The following is a 19,032-nucleotide window of genomic DNA, read 5'->3' as shown; positions in this document are numbered from 1 at the left end:
TCATTTTTAGGTAAGGGTAAAAATGAATTAGTTCAAAAATAAGCAACAGCTGTGAAGTGAGCATATGTACATACACTCACATTTGGAAAAAGTATAAATCTTGCTGCTATTATTTAGCTCAGGGATTTTTGTCTATTTTTTGTTTTTGTTTTGTTGATACACCTAGCTGCAAGGTTTTTTAAATTTTAAAGATTTATTCCTGAATCTAGAAAATGTTTCTTGGGTTCTCCTGAGAGTGAGGTGCCCAGGCTAACCACAGGCACACAGGCATTCTTCCCATAGCACAGCACTTTAAAATTAATAGCACATGCAGAGGAAAAACTAAACCCTTTGACGTCACTCTTGAAATGAGGAAACAAACAGAAAAGGCTCCACTCCAGTAAGCTGCCAGAGTTGAAGCCGATTGGTCTCTGCTTCCCCTTGCCTGTGGCAACTGACAGCACCTCCCAGCCTCGCAGGCCGGCCGCCTGCTCCCCCAGCCAGTCGGTGGGTCTGGGCACTGCAGCAGCCTCGGCTCCCGTCCAGCACTTGTCTGGGAGAAAAGTGGTGGACTCGCCCAGAGAGACTCTTTCCACCTTCCTTCTCTCTCGATCGCTCTGTGTGCTTTCGTGTTTCTTTCTTTCTTTTTTTTTTTTTTTCACTTAATTATATTCCTAATCCTGGATGAAGTTGCTGGATTCTGCAGCACAAGTCTTCATGACCGAGCAGCACCGCTCAGAGATTTCACGGCATTCAAAGGTCACAGAACTGCCACTATGGTTAAATGTCTTGTTTAATGGTTGAGGTAGGTACAACGAATTTAAGCGGCAAGCTCATTTTTCTTGAGAACAGAATCCCAGAGAGATAGCAGGAGTTTTATTTAAAATGAACCTGGACATATGTATTTTTTGGTCTGTGATGGTTACTACAGCAACCAGCTTTTGAATTTCCTTCCTTTTTCTAGGCGAACTGACTACACATTATCACTTACCCTGAATTAACCGTTTCATTCCAATCAGCCCAAGGAGGGACTCTGGCATTTTCACTGCACTTTGAGCCCCCATGGAGGAGGACTGCTTTTTTTTTTTTTTTAAGTGAATGCATTATTTCTTCTCCAGTGTAAATTTTAGAGTTGGGTCATTTTTCTTTTCGGTAGGGCAGGATGGGAAAATATTGGTAAAGAGATTGGTGCGGGTTGCGGAGCAGGGAAGAAGGAGATCGGCTTTTTTCTTGAGTTTGTCTTGTTGGTTGATAGCAGACTCAAGGGGAAGCAATAGCAGGGAGAGAGGAAGAAGGTGATAATGAGATTGAAGGTAGAAAAACCTGTAGAACGTGTGTCAGAAAAATGTATTCTTGAGGAAAATGCACTTTATCGCCTTGTTGCATTTTTTAAAAATGTTCTGGATTTACAAGTCAGCAGGGGAGATGCAGGCACTGAGTTATATGACTGATGATTTAGATATTATTTATAAAGGAAAATAAAAACTTCTGTATTAGCGCTGGAAATATGCTAATTATCTTTTCCTACAATAGTTGAAAGCAGAGTGAGATATTTAATTAGAGACTTAAGTGATTGAGCCTGGGGACTAATTAATCATCTGTCGATTCTCTTCTTCATGTGCTTTAGCCAGAGTGACTATGAAAATGTTCAAGGAAAGCTCTTTGCCCCGGGGGCAGGCATATGCATTCATGTACAGTGCACACGCTAAATGCTGCAGGAAGCAGGCAGATAACGCTGGGCTGCTGTTGATTTCAAAGACACGTCGTTGTTACGTGTTGAGGGGGACCCCTGCTAAAAATCATTCCAATCCAGAGTCAATTTTATAAAAGTAATTCAAGTAATATATGGTTAACATGGATTTCCTTATTACCCTTCTCAAAGTTATGCAATAGCAAATAAGACAGGATTACTTGAAGCCATTACTTTGTTTCCAAAATTTCTTACTTGATTTTTTTTTTAAAGGTTTCTATGCTCAACATTGAGAAATAGAAATGTAAAAACTGGGTCATGTTAGCAGTAATATTAAGCAAGGTATCAAACAGTGCATTTCAAAGGGTTAACAAAATTAACTGCATAAGACTATAATGTAGCAAGCTAAAAACTGCAAAAATATTAGCTGCGAAATGCAGAGGATGTGCAGTGAACGGACGATGCTTTTCTGCAGCGCCTAGTGGGAACAAGGACTTTGTGTGTTGAAATACTAGCAGCAGCTCCTCCATTCCCCTGCTCTAGCTTTTATTACTGGCTGGCAAAACAAAGACGGGTGTCAGTAGTTACGTCTTGACTGACATTTTCTCTAATAAAATGAAGTCACTTTTTGTCTCAAGCAGAAGCCCAAAGTTAACTATTTGCAACTCCAAAATCTGTATCCTCTTTATAAGGATTTTTACCTGACACTTTAAGCTGTCCGATTTCAGACCGTACTGAGTTGGTTGGACAGCATGAGACAAAATCGGTGGTGACTATACGTCAGCAAACTAGCTGGGAGAAACTCTTTTTCGAATCAAGTTACTAAGGGCAAGGGTGGAAAAATTCAAGATGTGTTAGGAACAGACATCAGCTTAGGGAAAATAATTGTACCAATACATCTTTTAATGCCTTACATGGTATTCAGCACAAAGCTACCCATTGTTGGTTCTCAATAAATACTTAGTTAAAATGTTGGCTGAGAATTCACTACTCTTCATATACTTTAAATTATTTAAATGATTTTCAAGTTTGGCATTTTCAACTGTCTTTGAAACATGTTTTTGGTGTTAGTCCAGCCTAAAATATAATCTAGAAGTCAACACATCAGTGGTACAGAGGAGGGCATTCCAAAAGTTGACTTGTGTTATTTTCAGCCAAAGGACATGTTACTCAAACAGACACAAAAGTAAAATGATCAAGCTTCTTCAAAGTGGGAATGCACCACCTGGAAAATGCCTCTGCCTGGCCCTCAGTCTTCTAAACTCTATTTGTTGTTAGCCAGGCTCAAATCACAGGGGAAGCTGCTTGTTGACTCACAGAACATAGTGTTGGAAAGAATTTATTAAGCGGTAAACTAATCCCAAACAAGACTAAAAGGCTTCATTCTATTAAAGAGAACCGTCAAAATTAAGAATCAGAGTAGACTTGAGAATGACTTATGCAGAAGCTAACAGGTATTCTAAGTGGTTCAACTCACATTGACTTTTGGGGGGTAACTTGTGAGGGGAGGTAGATAACTTATTGGGAGGCCCTTGATGTACAGAAATTCTTATCCAAAGAATCCACCATCCTATGGATTCAACTTGTGTATCCCAAAGAAGTCTACAGACAAGTAGGAATCTTTCTTCTTGGAGGCATATCTGGCTGAGGAAGAAAGGACATGGCATTTGGAAATGCAATGAGACCCTCTCTATTGGCGCCTCCCCATGGTGGCATCCCCATTTCTCCTCAGAGCCTCCCCATGGTGGCATTCCCATTTCTCCTCAGAGCTTCCCCATGGGCATTCCCATTTCTCCTCAGAGCGTCCCCATGGGCATCCCCATTTCCCCTCAGAGCATCCCCATGGGCATCCCCTTTTCTCCCAAGAATGCACCTTGGGGAGCACTTCCATCATTCACATGAGAGCAGCCTTGGGGTCAGTACCATTGGTTTCTACAAGCATCGTAGATGGCTTTGTCAACACGCTAACTTTGATTTGTGAGATAATGCACACTTGGTATGTCAGCAATCTTTAAAGTGATTGATGTGGAAGTTTGGGGGAGAGAAGGAAAAAAGGGATGTAGAAACCCAAACTGACTGAATACCTACTACATCCCAGGGGTTGTTGGAGATTTGAATACAGAGAGTGCAGTGTGTCAGAGTTCTAGTGCATAATCAGGGCATTTATACCTTCCTATCATTTCAATATCTGAATGATTTAATTTGTATGTGGAAAGTGATTGCATGGAACACACTGAAAAGAGCAGCAGACAGACACAGGGGACAGGGTGGGCATCCCCACCCAGGCTCCTACTGGTTGGCTGGCTCTGAGCCACTTGCTTACTCTTGACCTCAGTTTCATCATCTGTCAAAGCAACTGGTTGTATTGAATTATTTCTAACAATCTTTTGTAGATCAAACTTTTTATAGTTATTCTCAAATTGGAGTTTTTAAAAAATTGCATTTATATATACATGTGAAAGTGTCAAACCTTTATTCAGAAAACATTACTGTGTGCTTTCAACAGGTCAAGGGGTAGGCCTGTTGAGGTGAAGTGAATAAAAAGATAGATAAGGGGCAGGCCTGGTGGTGTAGTGGTTGAGTTCGCATGCTCCGCTTCAGCAGCCCCGGGTTCATGGGTTTGGATCTTGGGCATGGACCTACACACTGCTCATCAAGCTACGCTGTGGCAGCATCCCACATACAAAATAGAGGAGGATTAGCACAGATGTTAGCTCAGGTCCAGTCTTCCTCGAGCAAAAAGAGGAAGATTGTCAACAGTGTTAGCTCAGGGCCAGTCTTCCTCACCAAAAAAAAAAAAAAAAGAAAAAGATAGATAGATAAGCTATAATTTCTAGCTTCAGGAAACTTATATTCTGGTTGAACATAGAAACAAATAGTGGAGTCTGTGCAGAGAAAGGGAGGAACAAAGGAGAGTTTGGGAGGGAGGTGGTGATGAATAAAAATGAAACAGAAGAGGTGAGTTTATGCAAATTGGAATTCAAGAAAAAAACTAAATTTTCTATCTATATGCATATTTACTTCTATTATTATGATCTTTAATATGATCAACTGAAGGCATTGTCATTCTTCTGAAATAATATATTTGTAATGGTGTTCTTAAAAATTATAATGTTAAAGAGAGCCAAAATTTTCCCATTGGTTGATTAAACTACTTTGCAGGCCTGAGATGGTCAATTAAATCATTGGCGTCTTCTCCATCATCATTTGAACTTGGAACCCCTAGCAGTTAGAGAGAGCAGGAGTCCTTGGAGACGTGGGACAGTAGTCCCAGAAGCCAGCAGCCCTGAGTACCAGCAAGAAGGTCCACAGCTGTGATGGGCTTGAACACTGATGCAATGTGGTGTCGTGGGAAATGGCCTCGGTGTCAGGAAACCTCACCTAGTGGCTCAGAACTTCCAGAGACAACCTGTGTGAGTTAAGGCAAATTTCTTAAACTTTGGAGGCCTCAGTTCCCTCATCTTTAAAATGAGGCTGTTGGAATCCTTCTAGGATGCCTTTTTCCTTTCCAAATTCCGTGCTTCACCCTGACAAGACTAATATTGACTCAATAGCATTAATGTGTTTTTTTCTTCCACCTCTCCCATCCTTTATTTCTACCACTTCCCTTTATAGTTTACCTTTACTCAGTTATCCAAATTTACATGATTTCACCTCCAAAATACTCTCACTACCAAAGGAAAACAAAAACAAAACAAGGTCCTGGGTTTGGGAAAGTTTCTCCCCAGGAGGACTACTGCTCCCCAGGGAAAGTCCCCCATCCTAGCCTCATTTCTCTTGTAAGGGGCTGATGTGAGACTCGGTGGCTGGAGCACCCTTCAGACAGGAAGGGGCGTGTCCTGCGTTCATTGCAGCTGGGGACTTCAGTGTTACACGACAAGTGTCTTTTTCCTAAGTGCCAATCATTGTCCTAGATTATCTACATTATTTCACTTAGTATCTCCTCCATTCCAATTCTGGTTCTATAAAGAATAACTGAAAACATGCAGATAACTGAGTTGGAGGAGTCCTCAGGAGACACATTTTTGGTGAACTGGTTGTCCATTGAGTATCTGCTCTGAGGCCTCGCCCCAATGGAACAGGGCGGCTGCCTCATTCTAGGGGTGGGATTTGATGCTATTCAGTTACCCAAATCCAGGCACTGGTGGGTCCTCCTTGGGTCAGAGCATGCCTGCTGGCATCTCCTCTGGGAGAGGGCTTACAGTTAACAGCCTACGCGTGGAGAATAGGGACCAGAGTTTATAGTTTCCGATAAACCTAAAAATAGCATGACACAAAACACTCAGAAATCTATTAAGCAGTATATAATTCTTAATATGCTACTGTACAAATATCCCAATATTCTGAAAATCTAAATCCCTTCATGGATGCTTTATACATTTATTTGCATACAGTATAGAAGTATGACAATAACAGCCTTAGCCAATATGCCAGTAAAGAAAGTGTGTGTTGTACATTTCAGCTTGCTCCCCTCCTTCCCTCCTTCCTTCTTTCCCTCCTTCTTTTCTTCCTTCCTTCCTTCCTCTCTCCCTCCCCTCCTCTCTTGTATTTGTAAGGGGAAGATGGAAAAAATTAAGATTGGTAATGAGATTTTGATGGAGTTTCTTTTTGTAAGATTCGGATTGTCTTAGTTTTTCCTTTCTAGTGGTTGGTGAATTCACATAAAATCTTTTATTAAAATTCCTGCTCAGATGGTTTTCTTATTAATACGTTTTGTGTTTCACATTGTCGTAATTAACATATAAGTAAGAAATACATCAAATATCCTTTCTATGTGATGAAAATCATCATTACCTGTCCACTGTTTCAGACTCATAAAAGAGGAGTTTATACATGACTCAAATGTACCTAAGGATATTTAAGCGTTTTGGGTTCTAAAAATATTCCTCTTTTCGCCTGGGATGGGAGGTGGTGTCCAGGGCTAGTCTGGCATGAGGGGTGTTTCCATGGACCCAAGTGTAGATATAAGGAGGTTAACATATGCCAGAATTGGTCAAAATTTGATATCTAAAGACACCAAATGGTCAATGTTTTACATTCTTTGACCCTAGTATATCTTAGTCTAAGAACATATCAAATTATGTTTATTTTTGCATTGTTTGTAATATAAAAAATCAGAAACTACCTGAACCCAATAATAGGTGAGTTGTTGAATACGTTATTTTAAATCTATACAGTGGAATATCATATAGTTATTTAAAAGAATGAAATAGATCTACATGCACAAATCTGGAATGATTTTCGAGATGTATTAAGTGAAAAAAGAGATGTGTTAACATTTGTATAACTACATATACACATTCACATACACCGAGAAAATTTCTGGAAATTCAGATTAAAACTTGAACAATGGATGCCTCTGAGAGGAGAACTTTGAGTATGGGATGGGAGCAAAGCTTACTTTTCATATATATATATACATATACTTTAGCATTGTTCGACTTTTCTCTCCATAAATTATTACATATTCAATTGAAAAAAATTATGAATATTTATTTATTATTGTGTGACATTTAAAGTTGAGAGGAAAATTAGAAAGTAGAAGAAGAAAGAGTTCTATTTTGTTTCTAATTTGCTGCACTAGCTTCTTCCTTCAGTGCTATTGAGTTTCTCCCATGCGCCTCTGACCCCGCTGGGAGAGCAGCAGCACCCGGCTGGAGTCCTGGAAGGGAGGAGGTGGTAGCCCATCGCTGCTGCTGGAGCGACTGTGGGCCCCTCATCGCTGGGCACAGCCTCCTCACGGTCAGAACGAAGCGCTTGCTCCAGCCCCAACTTCCTCCCAATTTACATGTGTGTAGGAGAACTTTTTGTCCCGTCGCATGCCCAGCTATTTGAGATCTTTCTCCATAAACGGGATATATATATTTTACTGTACATATTTTATTGGTTTGAACGTTTTAACTAAATTTTCTGTTTTAGAATTGGTCAGTTTGGTTTAATTTTTCAAATTAATTAAATATGCATTTATATTTATCCAAATAGTGTTTAGGGAAACCACACATCATAGAAAAACTTTTAAAATTAAAATATACTGTATTATCATTTATTCACAAAACAGTACAAACTATTTGTATTAAGATGTGTAGTTTGTGCAGTAATACAAGCAACTAATGCTTCAGTTTGAATATGAGTTATCATTTCTTGGTTTTTCAGGAGAAAAAAAAAGACTTTCATTTTCCTTTCTCATTATGCCACTTGCCAGCTGGGTCTAGTCAGATGAAAGAACTCAGTCATTCACCAAAGTGTAGAGCACTCTCGTAAATGGAGATGCTGCAGTAATAGAGTCTAAAGAAGGCCTTGATTTAGGAAAGGTCATTAAATTTAAGAAAAAAGTTGTTTTCCATGTGATGGAAATATAGTATATTTCCATGTCTTTAAGACTAGTTCTTGCTTTTTCAACTAAACGAAACCAATTTCAATTTGGTTTTTAGTTTGATTTGGAAAATATAAGTATTAGTTACTTTAATCATTTAGTAATTTTTATTTTCTATTTTTCTAGACCTTTATTATTGTGTTTGGAGTAAAGAATAATCTTTAACTTAAAGTAAAACAAAAGAGGTAAATATAAAACAGACAGAAATGTGTGTGATAGCAGTTCGAATGACCAGAACCAACATTCTAAACTCTAGTCTATAAATCTCTTTTAATTATTAAAAAATTATTAATCATTTAAAAATAATTCAATGGTTTATAAATAAAATAATGGAGAAATGTTTTCTATTTCATTAATATGTTGCGCCCACGTGCCTGTTTGTGGGCACATGAGAGAGGGATTGAGGGCAGAGACCTTCCCAAACTTGAAGACAAATGTATAGAAAAGCTTTTTACATAGCATACGTGTCAAAAAAACAGCAAGTTGGAGAACACAGCCTAATTAAAATGTCTCCTTTAATGTAAATCATTAAAAAAGAAATAAATCAAATGCATTTATTGAATTAAATGGCAATAATATACAATTTTTAAAAATTCAGTTTCTGTATTTTATGTGGAGGGAGAGAAGGGAAAACAGGAAGAAAAAAGTAAGGATCAAACTTTTTTCAAGGAGCACTGAACTTGTAACCTAAAGCCCTGAGTTCAAGTTCCAGATGCTGGTCTTACTAAGAGTAATTCTTTTGGCTAGTTATTTAGCATTTTTGACTCTCACGTCTGTAAAATGGAAATTTAAAGTGAGGTACCTTTAGGTTCTAAAATTTCTAAGATTTAATGCTGTGCTGATGGATCTGTTTTTACATGTAATGAGTCACTTAGCTCGTAACACAAATGTCAAGTCACTTCTTTCTGAGAGCATCCTGTTAGGGAAGGGTTAGTTGTGCCCATTTTAAAGGAAAGGAAATTGAGGTCCAGAAAAGTTACAGCTAATAGAGTTGGTATTCAACCCCAGCTTTTTTAATGACGATCTTTAACTCTTTTTATATGTTTAAAATCCACCTTCAATTATTCTAAGGATGAGTTAGAAAATATTTTTTTAATATTTATACAAAACATTAAAATATCTGTTTCAAAATGTTAAAGCACTCTACTCAATATGTATATACAGAGGAGGTTCCAATGTATAGAGGAACAACATTGTTTCATTTTAAATGCGTTCACAACAGATGAATCTGACACTTTAAACTTCTGAAGTTTCGGGAGGCAGTACAGGGTACTGGTGAACGGTGCAGAAGTTGGCACCATTCCTTGTGGTTCACTTATTAGCTCCATGACTCTGAGCAAGTTACGTAATCTCTGTGGGCCTCACTCTACTTATTTATAAGATGAAGGTGTTCATAGTATCTGCCTTATACGATTGTTGAGAAGATTGAGTTTTATTTGTAAGGCACTTAGAACAGTGTATGAAAGACAGTGAGCATCATGTGTGTGTATCAACTGGTACTATTTGCTTACAAGTTATAAAAATTATTTCACGGAATTATAACTATTTTTGCATACAGTGCTGTTGAGTGCTTTAAACATTTAAGAGAAATATAGTTTTTATGTTATTTTTAACTTTCTGTATTAAACTATAGCACACCTACAGAAAAATATATGACATAGAAATGTACAGAATGGTTCACTTGTCATAAGTGAACCTCAGTGTCAACCATTACCCAAGCCAAGAAATAGAACACAATTACATTATTGCGACCTCAAAAATCCCATCACGCCTCCTCCATTCTTTCATTCACCATTGTATCTTCAGATTCATTAGGTTGTTGCGTCTAGCTGTATTTTGTTTATTTTCATTATTGCATTATTGCATATTTCAATATTGCAATTATTGCATAATTGTTGCAAATATGCAACAATTTATTCACACATTCTACTGTGAAAAAATATTTGAGTTGCGTCTAGTTTTTATTATTACGAACAGTGCTGGCCTGAGTATTCTTCACCAGTCTCTGGCGCACATGTGTATGTATTTCTCTGGAGCATATACCTAGGAATAATTTGCTGGGCCACAGAGAATGTTTATGTTCAACTTCAGTAGAAAATTCAAAATTGCTCAAAGTGGTTAAGATAATTTACACTCCCAACAACAATGTATGACAGTTTACTTCCTCACTAACCTTACGTATTAGCATTCGGTAGGTGTGGAGTGATAGCTTATTGTGGTTTTACTTTGCATTTCCCTGATTATTAATGAGTTTGAGCACTTTTTCACATGTATATTGGCCATGTAAATATCCTCTTTGTCAAATGTCTAATCAAATCATTTATATATAAATTTATAGGAATTCTTTATATATTTTGATACCTCTGATTGCTATGTTACAAATATTTTCACCCATTGCTAAAATCTCCTGGTTTCTTCTTCTTCTTCAAGATCATTTTGGTCATTCTTGGTTCTCCGCGTTTTCATATAAATTTTAGAATTAACTTAAGATTCCTCCCTAAAAAACAAAACATTGTTGGGATATTGATCAATTTGGGAAGATTGACATCTTTCCTGAGTCTTCTTATTCTTGAAGGTAGTATATCCCTCCATTTATTTAGGTCTTTGTTAATTTCTCTCAATACTATCTTCTAGCTTGCTTTGTGGTCATTTTACACATTCCTTGCTGGATATATTACTAAGCACTTAGTATTTTGATGCTATTCTAAATGTTATCTCTCTTCAATTTCAACTTTTTGTTGCTAATACATAGAAAAACAATTTATTATTGTCCATGAATTTGTTATCAGCAACCTTGCTAAACTCACTTATTAATTCTAATAATTTATCTGTAGATTTTTTGGATTTTTCTATGTAGGTGATCATGCTATCCAAGAATATTGGCAGTTATATATCTTCTTTTTCAATATTGATAACTTCGTCTTACTGTACTGGCTAGGATTTTCAGTAAGTTGTTAATTTATGAAATGTTCTTTCTGGTATCTGTTATATGATTTTTCTCTATTTATTCTATTGTGATGGTGATTGATTTTGTCATGTCAAATCAAACTTGAATTCCTGGAATAATCCCAATTTGATCACAATATGTTATTATTTTTTTTAAATCTCTTATTACCTTGTTTCTGGATTGCTAATAATTTATAGGATTTTGGAAGTATGTTGATGAAAAAATTAGCCTAAAATTATCCTTTCTGGTAACGACCTTATCAAGATTCCACTTTGGGGAAATTTACATAAATTCCTGTTATTTCTACCTTAAATATTTGTTAGAAATTGTAAATGAATCTATCTGGTCCTGGAATATTTTGTGGACGAGTTTTTAGTTATAGCTTTAATTCTACTAATTTTTATGGGCTATTCAGATTTTCTACTTTTATTTTCAGTTTTGGTGAGTTATATATTTCTAGGTCTTATCTATTTTATCTAAATTTGGAATTTATTAACATGAAGTTATTCATACTACCCTGTTTTAATATTAGTCTCACTTTTAATTCTTGCTATTAGTTTACTGTGCCATTTCTTTTTTCCTCCAACAGTTTTGCCATGTGGGTTATCAATTTTATTAGATATTTCAAGAAAATAACTTTTGACTTTTTAAATCCTCTTTATTTATGTGTATTTGTTGTCTGCTTTTATTAATTTCAGTCCTTTAGTATTTTCTTCTTTCTCCTTTCTTTAGGTTTATTTGCTGAGGATTTTTTTTCTATTTTCTCATGGTTTTTTTTTTTTTTTTTTTGCTCATTACTTTTTGGTCTTTCTTCTTTTTGAATATATACATTTAAAGCAATAAATTTTCCTCTAACAATGTGAGCTGCATCCCAAAATGTACTGTTTCCATTATCAACTCAAAATAATTTCAATTATTATTTCTTTTTGGATCCATAGATTATTTAGAAGTACATTTATTAATCTTCAAATGTATGGGGATTTTTTAAGTTATCTTTTTGTCATTGTTTCCTAGTATAATTCTACTGGTCATAGATAGTACCGCATATGACTTAGATCTTCACAGTTTGTATGCGTGACCCATATGCAGTCAACTTTTGTAAATGTTTCACATGGACTTGAGATGAATGTTTATTCTGTTGTTGTTAGCAATAGAGACATATTGCTCTCTATATGTCAATCAGAAAATTTCTTAATTGTGTTATTCATATCTTCTATACCTTTACTGATTTTTTTTCTGTTTCTATTAGTTACTGAAAGAAATACGTTAACAACTCTCCCATAATTGTAGATTTGCCTATTTTTCCTTTTAGTGTTAACAATATGAAATTGCCATTTTTATAGATAAAATGCTTAAATATCAGAATTTTTATATAGTTTAAACTGATAAACTAATATTTTAATGCTGTGTTGGATCATACCTTCACAGTGAGTGGTGATAATTGGTTCTTGGGAAGCAAAAAAATCCTTATATATCACAATGGTCTATGGCCCTCCACAGAGACTCAGTACATAAACTGAGATGTAGTATATGTGGTATTAAAATTTCTTGGGAGGAGATGATTGGGGAAAAACATATCTAAAAAGCCTTCTTAAGGGGATAGGATGATAATGGAAAAAATGTTGAGAAATACTTAGTTAGATACAAATTTAGAACTGTTATATCTTCCTGGTATAAAATCGAAACTTTTGTCGTAATAAAACATCTCTTTTTGTCTCTCTATTAATGCTTTTGCCTTCAATTCTACTTTGACTGATACTAAAACTTGTACAACTGGCTTTCCACTAGTTATTGTTTGCATGGCTTATCATTTTCCATTCTTCTAGTTTCTTAAATTTTCTATACGTTTATGTTTTAGATGTGTCTCTTTACCAGCAGCAAATGAGTAAATGTTGTTTTATCATTCAATCTGATTATATTTGTCTTTTCAGTGGAGTACTGAGTCCTTTTAAATTTAACATAATAGTGACATATTTGAGTTTAAATATGCTGACTTACTGTGTGCATTCTATTTGTCCTTCCTGTGCTACATTTCTTTTTATCTCTTTGCTTGCCATCTTTTGGATTGAGTATATTTATCATTCCATTGCCCCTTTCCCATTAGCTTATTATTTTTACATTCTTTAAATTGTTTTACTGGTTACTACTGAGGTTACAGGCTGCATCTTTGACCTAATCAAAGTATAATGCAAATTTGTAGTTTTATCACTTTGTGGGAAACTTGAGAACCTTAGAATGAATGCCTTAAGGTACTTTTGTACCTCTCCTGAATTGTATGCTATTCTTAGGTATTTAATTTTATATAATTTAGGTCCAGCAATAATTATTGTTATTATGGTTTTATGTAGTCATATATACTCTTCATTCCTTCCTGAGTCTCTGAGATTACATATAGTATTTCCTTTAGTATACTGATGATTTGGTGGGATTTTTTTTTCTGAAATGTCTTTATTTTATCTTTTTTTCTTATGTGCACTTTTCCTGGGAACCAAATTCTAGATTGTTAATTTTCTCTCTCCACTTTAAGACATTATTACATTGTCTTATAACTTTCACTGTTTCTGTTGATGTCAGAAATCAGTCTTTTAAAAGTAATCTGTTCTCTCTTTTTTTCACTATTTGTAATTATTTCTTTATATCTTTGATTCCCAGTAGTTAAACCATGATTGCCGTGGTTTTCTTTGCATTTATTCCAATGAAAGTTTGTATGGTTTTTAAATGTGTGTCTCGATATCTCTCAACAATTTTGGAAAATTACCATTAATAGTCTCTCTTAATATTGCTTCTGTCCCACTCTCACCATTCTTAATGGGACTTCAATTACATGTATACTTAAGCTTTGAATATTTCTACCCCCATTATTTACTTTTGGTCTCTTTGTTCTTCATTTTGGACATTTTCTTTTGACCAATATTTTCTAATATTTTATTTTTCTAATTATTTCTTCAGCTGTATCTAATCTGTCACTTACCCCATTAAATGAGTTCTTAACTTCAGTTACAGTATTTTTCAGTTCTAGAATTTTTAGAGGTTTTTCTTTTTGTAGTTTCTAGATCTCTGTCAAAATTCTGAACCTTGTTATCATATTCTTGAATATATTATATATATATATTTTTTAAAGACTTTGTAACTGTTTTATCTACGTCTTTTGAGTATCTCTATCTATGGCCTGCTAGTGCTCCAGGTTTGATCAAATTGTCTTGTCTTTCACATGCTTGGGTGTTTTTGATGGAGCACTGGACATTGTATATACAAAATATGGAGATAACTTGAGGCCTATTGCAATATTCTCTTTCTCCAGAAAGGATTTACATTTGCTTTTGCCAAGTTACTAGAGGCACTAATAATCCTGATGTCTGAATCTGTTTTTGTGTTGAATGAATATATACGCCCTGCTTAAAACAGTGACTGGCACATAATAAGTATTATTCAGCTATTTCTTTTTTCCTTTCACTGTTTTCTTTAAAGATGGGGAAAGAGAGAGAGGGAAGAAAGCATTAAGGATAGCAGATATAGTATTAAAAGACTCCAGTATGTACCAGAAGTAAATTCTCAACGTTTTTTCATTTTATTGTCTTTTCTTTTGTATGCAAAATAAATTTTAAAATGGGAAGTTGTATTCATCAAAATCATGATCTAAGTAGATAAAAGTACGTATGTGTTCACCTTCCATATTTCTCTATGGCCATTACAACCATTATGTAAAATTTTTTTAAAAAAAGAGCTACGATGTCATCAGAGTAATAACTTTACTTTATAATAATTATTATTTATTTATAATTATTATAATTATAATTATTATAATTACAATTATTAATTGTAATAGTACTTTGACAAACATTATCATTTTGAAGATTGCTAATATCCTAAAGTGATCTTAGGTCACAGAACTATTTGTAATAGACTATTTTTCATCTGCACCTCACATTTCCAATCAAAGATTTCTACCAAAATATGTCATTTAATTCTTGATTGACGGCTTTTGTGCATGGAAGCTAATGCTGTCTTATCTAGTAGCTGATATGGAGTAGCTAACAATGACCTGTTAACAACTTTCTCCATTATCTAAATTGTTTCACAGTTTATAGTTCCATACAAGCAAATCTAATGTCTCTGAATGAAAATGATAGCCCATATGTGTTACAAACACTCAAAAAATTTTATTTTTAGTTATGTCCTGTGGAATTAGCAAACTAATTATTTAAATAGTTGCAAACCAAATATATCCAGGAGTAAGCTTAGCTACACTACAGTCAGATTCTGGTCTCATTATGGAAACCATGTCTTCGCTGTTGTATATTTATCTATCATCTCTGGCAGTTTGTTGCCTTTTCTTGAGTGTTTGTGTTTTCCTAATACTTTATGCAGGTTTTTCCAGTGCTAGGGTACCTTTGGAGCACAGGTGAACTTGAAGTTACAGCTAATAAATGCAAAATCCATATACTTAGTCCTTAACCTAGAGTGCCATCACTAATTACTTACTAGCAATTTACAAATAGCTTGAAAAAATATTTTGTAGAGAAGCAATATTAAACAGTTAAGAAAAATGTGCTTGATATATACTGCTCTATTGATTTGCTTTTCAAACAGATATATATTTCTAGTTTTCATACATTGTGGTCTTTTTTTTCCATTTCAAAATAGAAATGAGAAAACGAATTTAAAAAGAATCAATGTTCAATAATTTTCAAATAAATTACTATATGTATGCTAAAACATGTTAAAACACATTCATAAGTGGTAAGTTTTATGAAATATTACTTGTTCAATTGATATCATACTTTATAGGGAAAATTGACTTAATATTTAACCCAAAGGACTAAGTTTTATGTGTTTGTTACTCCATCAATTTTTACACTGAAAAGACATTTTTAGCTTTAACACATTATAGAGTAATAACAAAGAGTTATTACAAGCTATTGAGTAACTAAATAGCAGTTGAGTACAGTTTTTAATTGTCACTTCCTCAAATTCTTGCAAAAAGTTACATGAGTGTTTATTGTTTTTAACACAACAAATGTTTAGCGTTTTTCCCTTAAAGGAATGCAAAAAGGAATCCATAAATGAATTTTCAAGCTAACTTAATGTGTCAAATTTAAATTTAAAAATAATTTACAAACCTAGTAACTTTGACCTGCCTTTAGGTTATTCATGCAATCTTGAGTAAGCAAGATGACTTCAATTATTTTCTAACTGTGCAATGGGCCTGAAATTATGTCATCTATCTCCAAAGAGTTCTGATATCATAGCCTGAATTAGGGTTTTAGGCTAGGAGAAGTTTTTCCATGTGGCCAAGATAAGTATCAGGTTCCGCATAGCGGAGGGTTCTACGTGTCCTCATCCTTGTCCTGGGCCATTGTTCCACTGCCGGGTGCCAGCATGGCCATACCAATCATGTGCCTCTGGTCATGCTAGTGGTTAAATATTTCGACTGTCGCCCCTTCCAGTGTCTATATTTTATCAAGAGAATGGTCTGGCAAATCAATACGTGGAGACAACTTAAAAAGAATATTGCTTGTGGGGGCTGTCATGGACACTCAGAATTGTAATGTGGTGGGGCTGCTCTGACTTTCTGCCTAGTGCACAGGCAGCTTCAGAGCTCTGTTCAGTAGTCAATCCATGTGAATGCTTACACGTGCTTAACTGAAGTTGAATTTTAGGCCCAATATTCTACATTTTCTCTTGTTTAGTTTGGCCTAGGTACCTTAAATAGGCTGGCTCAATTACTTTTTTATTATGAAAGCCTCAGATAAATAATCAGATGATTCTGTTTTTCCTGCTTCACAAGGTTGTATACATATGTGTGTGGCCACGTAAATATATAGAGATAGATATAGATAGAAATAGGTGGAGATATTAGGTCAAGCCACTGAAATGTGCATTTTTTGGCCCCAAACAGTAAAATATCAGTAATTTCATGTGGTTCAACCATGTATATACATATACATGTGTATATGTGTGTGTGTGTGTGTATATACATGTACACATATGGGAGTATATAGCCAGATAATTGGTACATAATATTAATTCTTTAATTAATAGAGTCTAGAATTATAAGTAATTGTGTTAGATCTTAGAACTGGGATGGATATAGGCTTTTTCTGACTGAGGTGAAACTAAATATGACAAACTATTAATCAGCCCCAAATTTTAATATATTATATTCATGTACACTAGTCTTGAGAAAAAATTCTAATTTCTGCTTAAATCTTTCAAATACCCTCAGAAAGTCTCCAGTATATAGGTGTGATCGTCTCCATTTTGATGAACAAACTCAGACTCCCATTGATTAAATACTTAGTCTAAGGTCACTGCTTTTAAGTGACAGAGCCAGGATTCGTTCACTCAACCGTCAGGTATCTGGGGGCCTAATATGGTGTAGGGACTGGAGATATAGAAGTAGAAAAGGCAGAGTCCCCGTCCCCAGTGAGAGAAGACTGACGGTTTACACACAAACAAGTAGACAAAACAGATCATTTCAGAAACTGCTAAATGCTACGAAGAAAATAAGGCAGAGTGATGAGAGGCAACTTGCCAGCAGTGGAGATGTGGGCACGCAACGGGGAGGTTAGTGGAGTCTCCTCTGCGTCTGAGATGAGGCAGAGGCAGCCACGCAGACACCTGGAAGGAGAGTGGTCTAGGCAGAGGAAAGGGCAGGGCTGAGTCCCGAGCAGAGAGCAAGTTTCCTTGTTTGGAAGAAGACAGGCCAGTGCTGCTGGAGCAGAATGAGAGGAGGGGATGTGGAGACCAGTGGGCCTGGGTAGGCGGGGCCTGGACCACGTGCACCCTCGAAGGGGAAGGGCATGGTTTGAATTTTACTCTTCTTACAGTGAATGGGAGGCCTCGGAAACCAAGTAGACGGAGAAGAGAAACCAACTGGTTTATGCTTTAAAATGATCACCCTGGGTCCTGAGTGGAGAATGGGCCGTTCAGCCTGGGGTATAGAAGCCGTCACGGGCAGCTGGTGGCTACTGCAGGCCAGAGGAGAGGGGAGGGTGGCTTGGATAGAAGCGGAGATAGTGGAGTGCTGGTCAGTGTTCAGATGTGAGTATCTGACAGTGGACAGATGGGCCTGGGTGGCGAGTGGACGAAAAGGAGGGCCAGCTCTCCACAGTGCTTGTGATCCCAGCTTCTGGACTGGGCTCTCTGGGTCCATATTCTGGCTCAGCCTCCTACCAGCTTTGTAACTTTGGACAAGTAACCTGTTCTCAGTTTCCTCATTTGTAAAATTGGAGGGTGATGCTAATTGTGCCTACCTTATAAAATTGCTATACAGATTAAACGTGTGTGTGTGCCCGCGCATGTGTATACTTAGGATTGGGTACAGTAGTAAGCACTGTGTATATCGTGTACATGCCAGTGAAATAAAATACATTGGAGAACAATTGATGAATTCTAGACTTCTGGCTTGCATCTCTGCAGGTACCGTTGACAAGACGGGGAAGATTGATAGTGGATGAGGTTGGAGAAGGGGGATGCAGGAAGACGTTAGTAGTTCTGTTCAGGATACGTTAAGCTTGAGATGCAGTGTTCAGAGGAGAGATTAGAGCTGAACTTAGATTTATCAATACATATGCTGTTTAAAGCCTTGGCACCGGGTGAGCCCTGACACCTAGGAAGACAATGTAAATAGAAGAGGAGGAGGACTAAACCTTCCACCAGCATCCAGAGGCTGGGAGAGGAGAGGAGCCAGGAAATGATTCAAATGCGCACGCATCTGGTTTTTACATGGCACTGCCTATACTACTGGAGCCTGGCCAGAGCTCCTGCTTCAGAAGACTGTAGACATGAAAACCTCTTTATACATTCCCAGCGGTGAGGGCCTGAGGCTTCCGACCCGGACCCTGACGACTGGAATTTTCCATACATACTTGAGAGAAGCACAAAGAAACTGTGGTATGATTATGCTGCTCCTTGCTTACTCTCAAATGTTTTTAGCACAATCATAGTTAAGTGTGGCCCCTAATGAGAGCTCAGTTGCTTTAAATTGTGCCGTTATTATATATTTTCCTTCACATGAAAGTATGGGCATTTCCAATTTAC

General features: G+C 36.3%; 1 protein-coding gene across 1 annotated transcript in view; it reads left to right on the top strand.

Annotated features, from left to right (window-relative positions):
* Window positions 1-500: 500 nt before the first annotated feature.
* The window catches only part of PDE7B (phosphodiesterase 7B), a 299,260-nt gene continuing 280,728 nt past the window's right edge, over window positions 501-19,032 (top strand). The window contains exon 1 of the mRNA XM_058566216.1: window positions 501-784. Coding sequence (XP_058422199.1) covers window positions 764-784 — 21 coding nt within the window. The 5' untranslated portion in view covers window positions 501-763. The remainder of the gene's footprint in view (window positions 785-19,032) is intronic.

This window comes from Diceros bicornis, chromosome 23 (genome assembly GCF_020826845.1).
Source record: "Diceros bicornis minor isolate mBicDic1 chromosome 23, mDicBic1.mat.cur, whole genome shotgun sequence".
NCBI classification, from domain to species: Eukaryota; Metazoa; Chordata; class Mammalia; order Perissodactyla; family Rhinocerotidae; genus Diceros; species Diceros bicornis.
The sequence above is the reverse complement of the archived record's forward strand: the minus strand, read 5'-3'. Positions and strand labels throughout refer to the sequence as shown.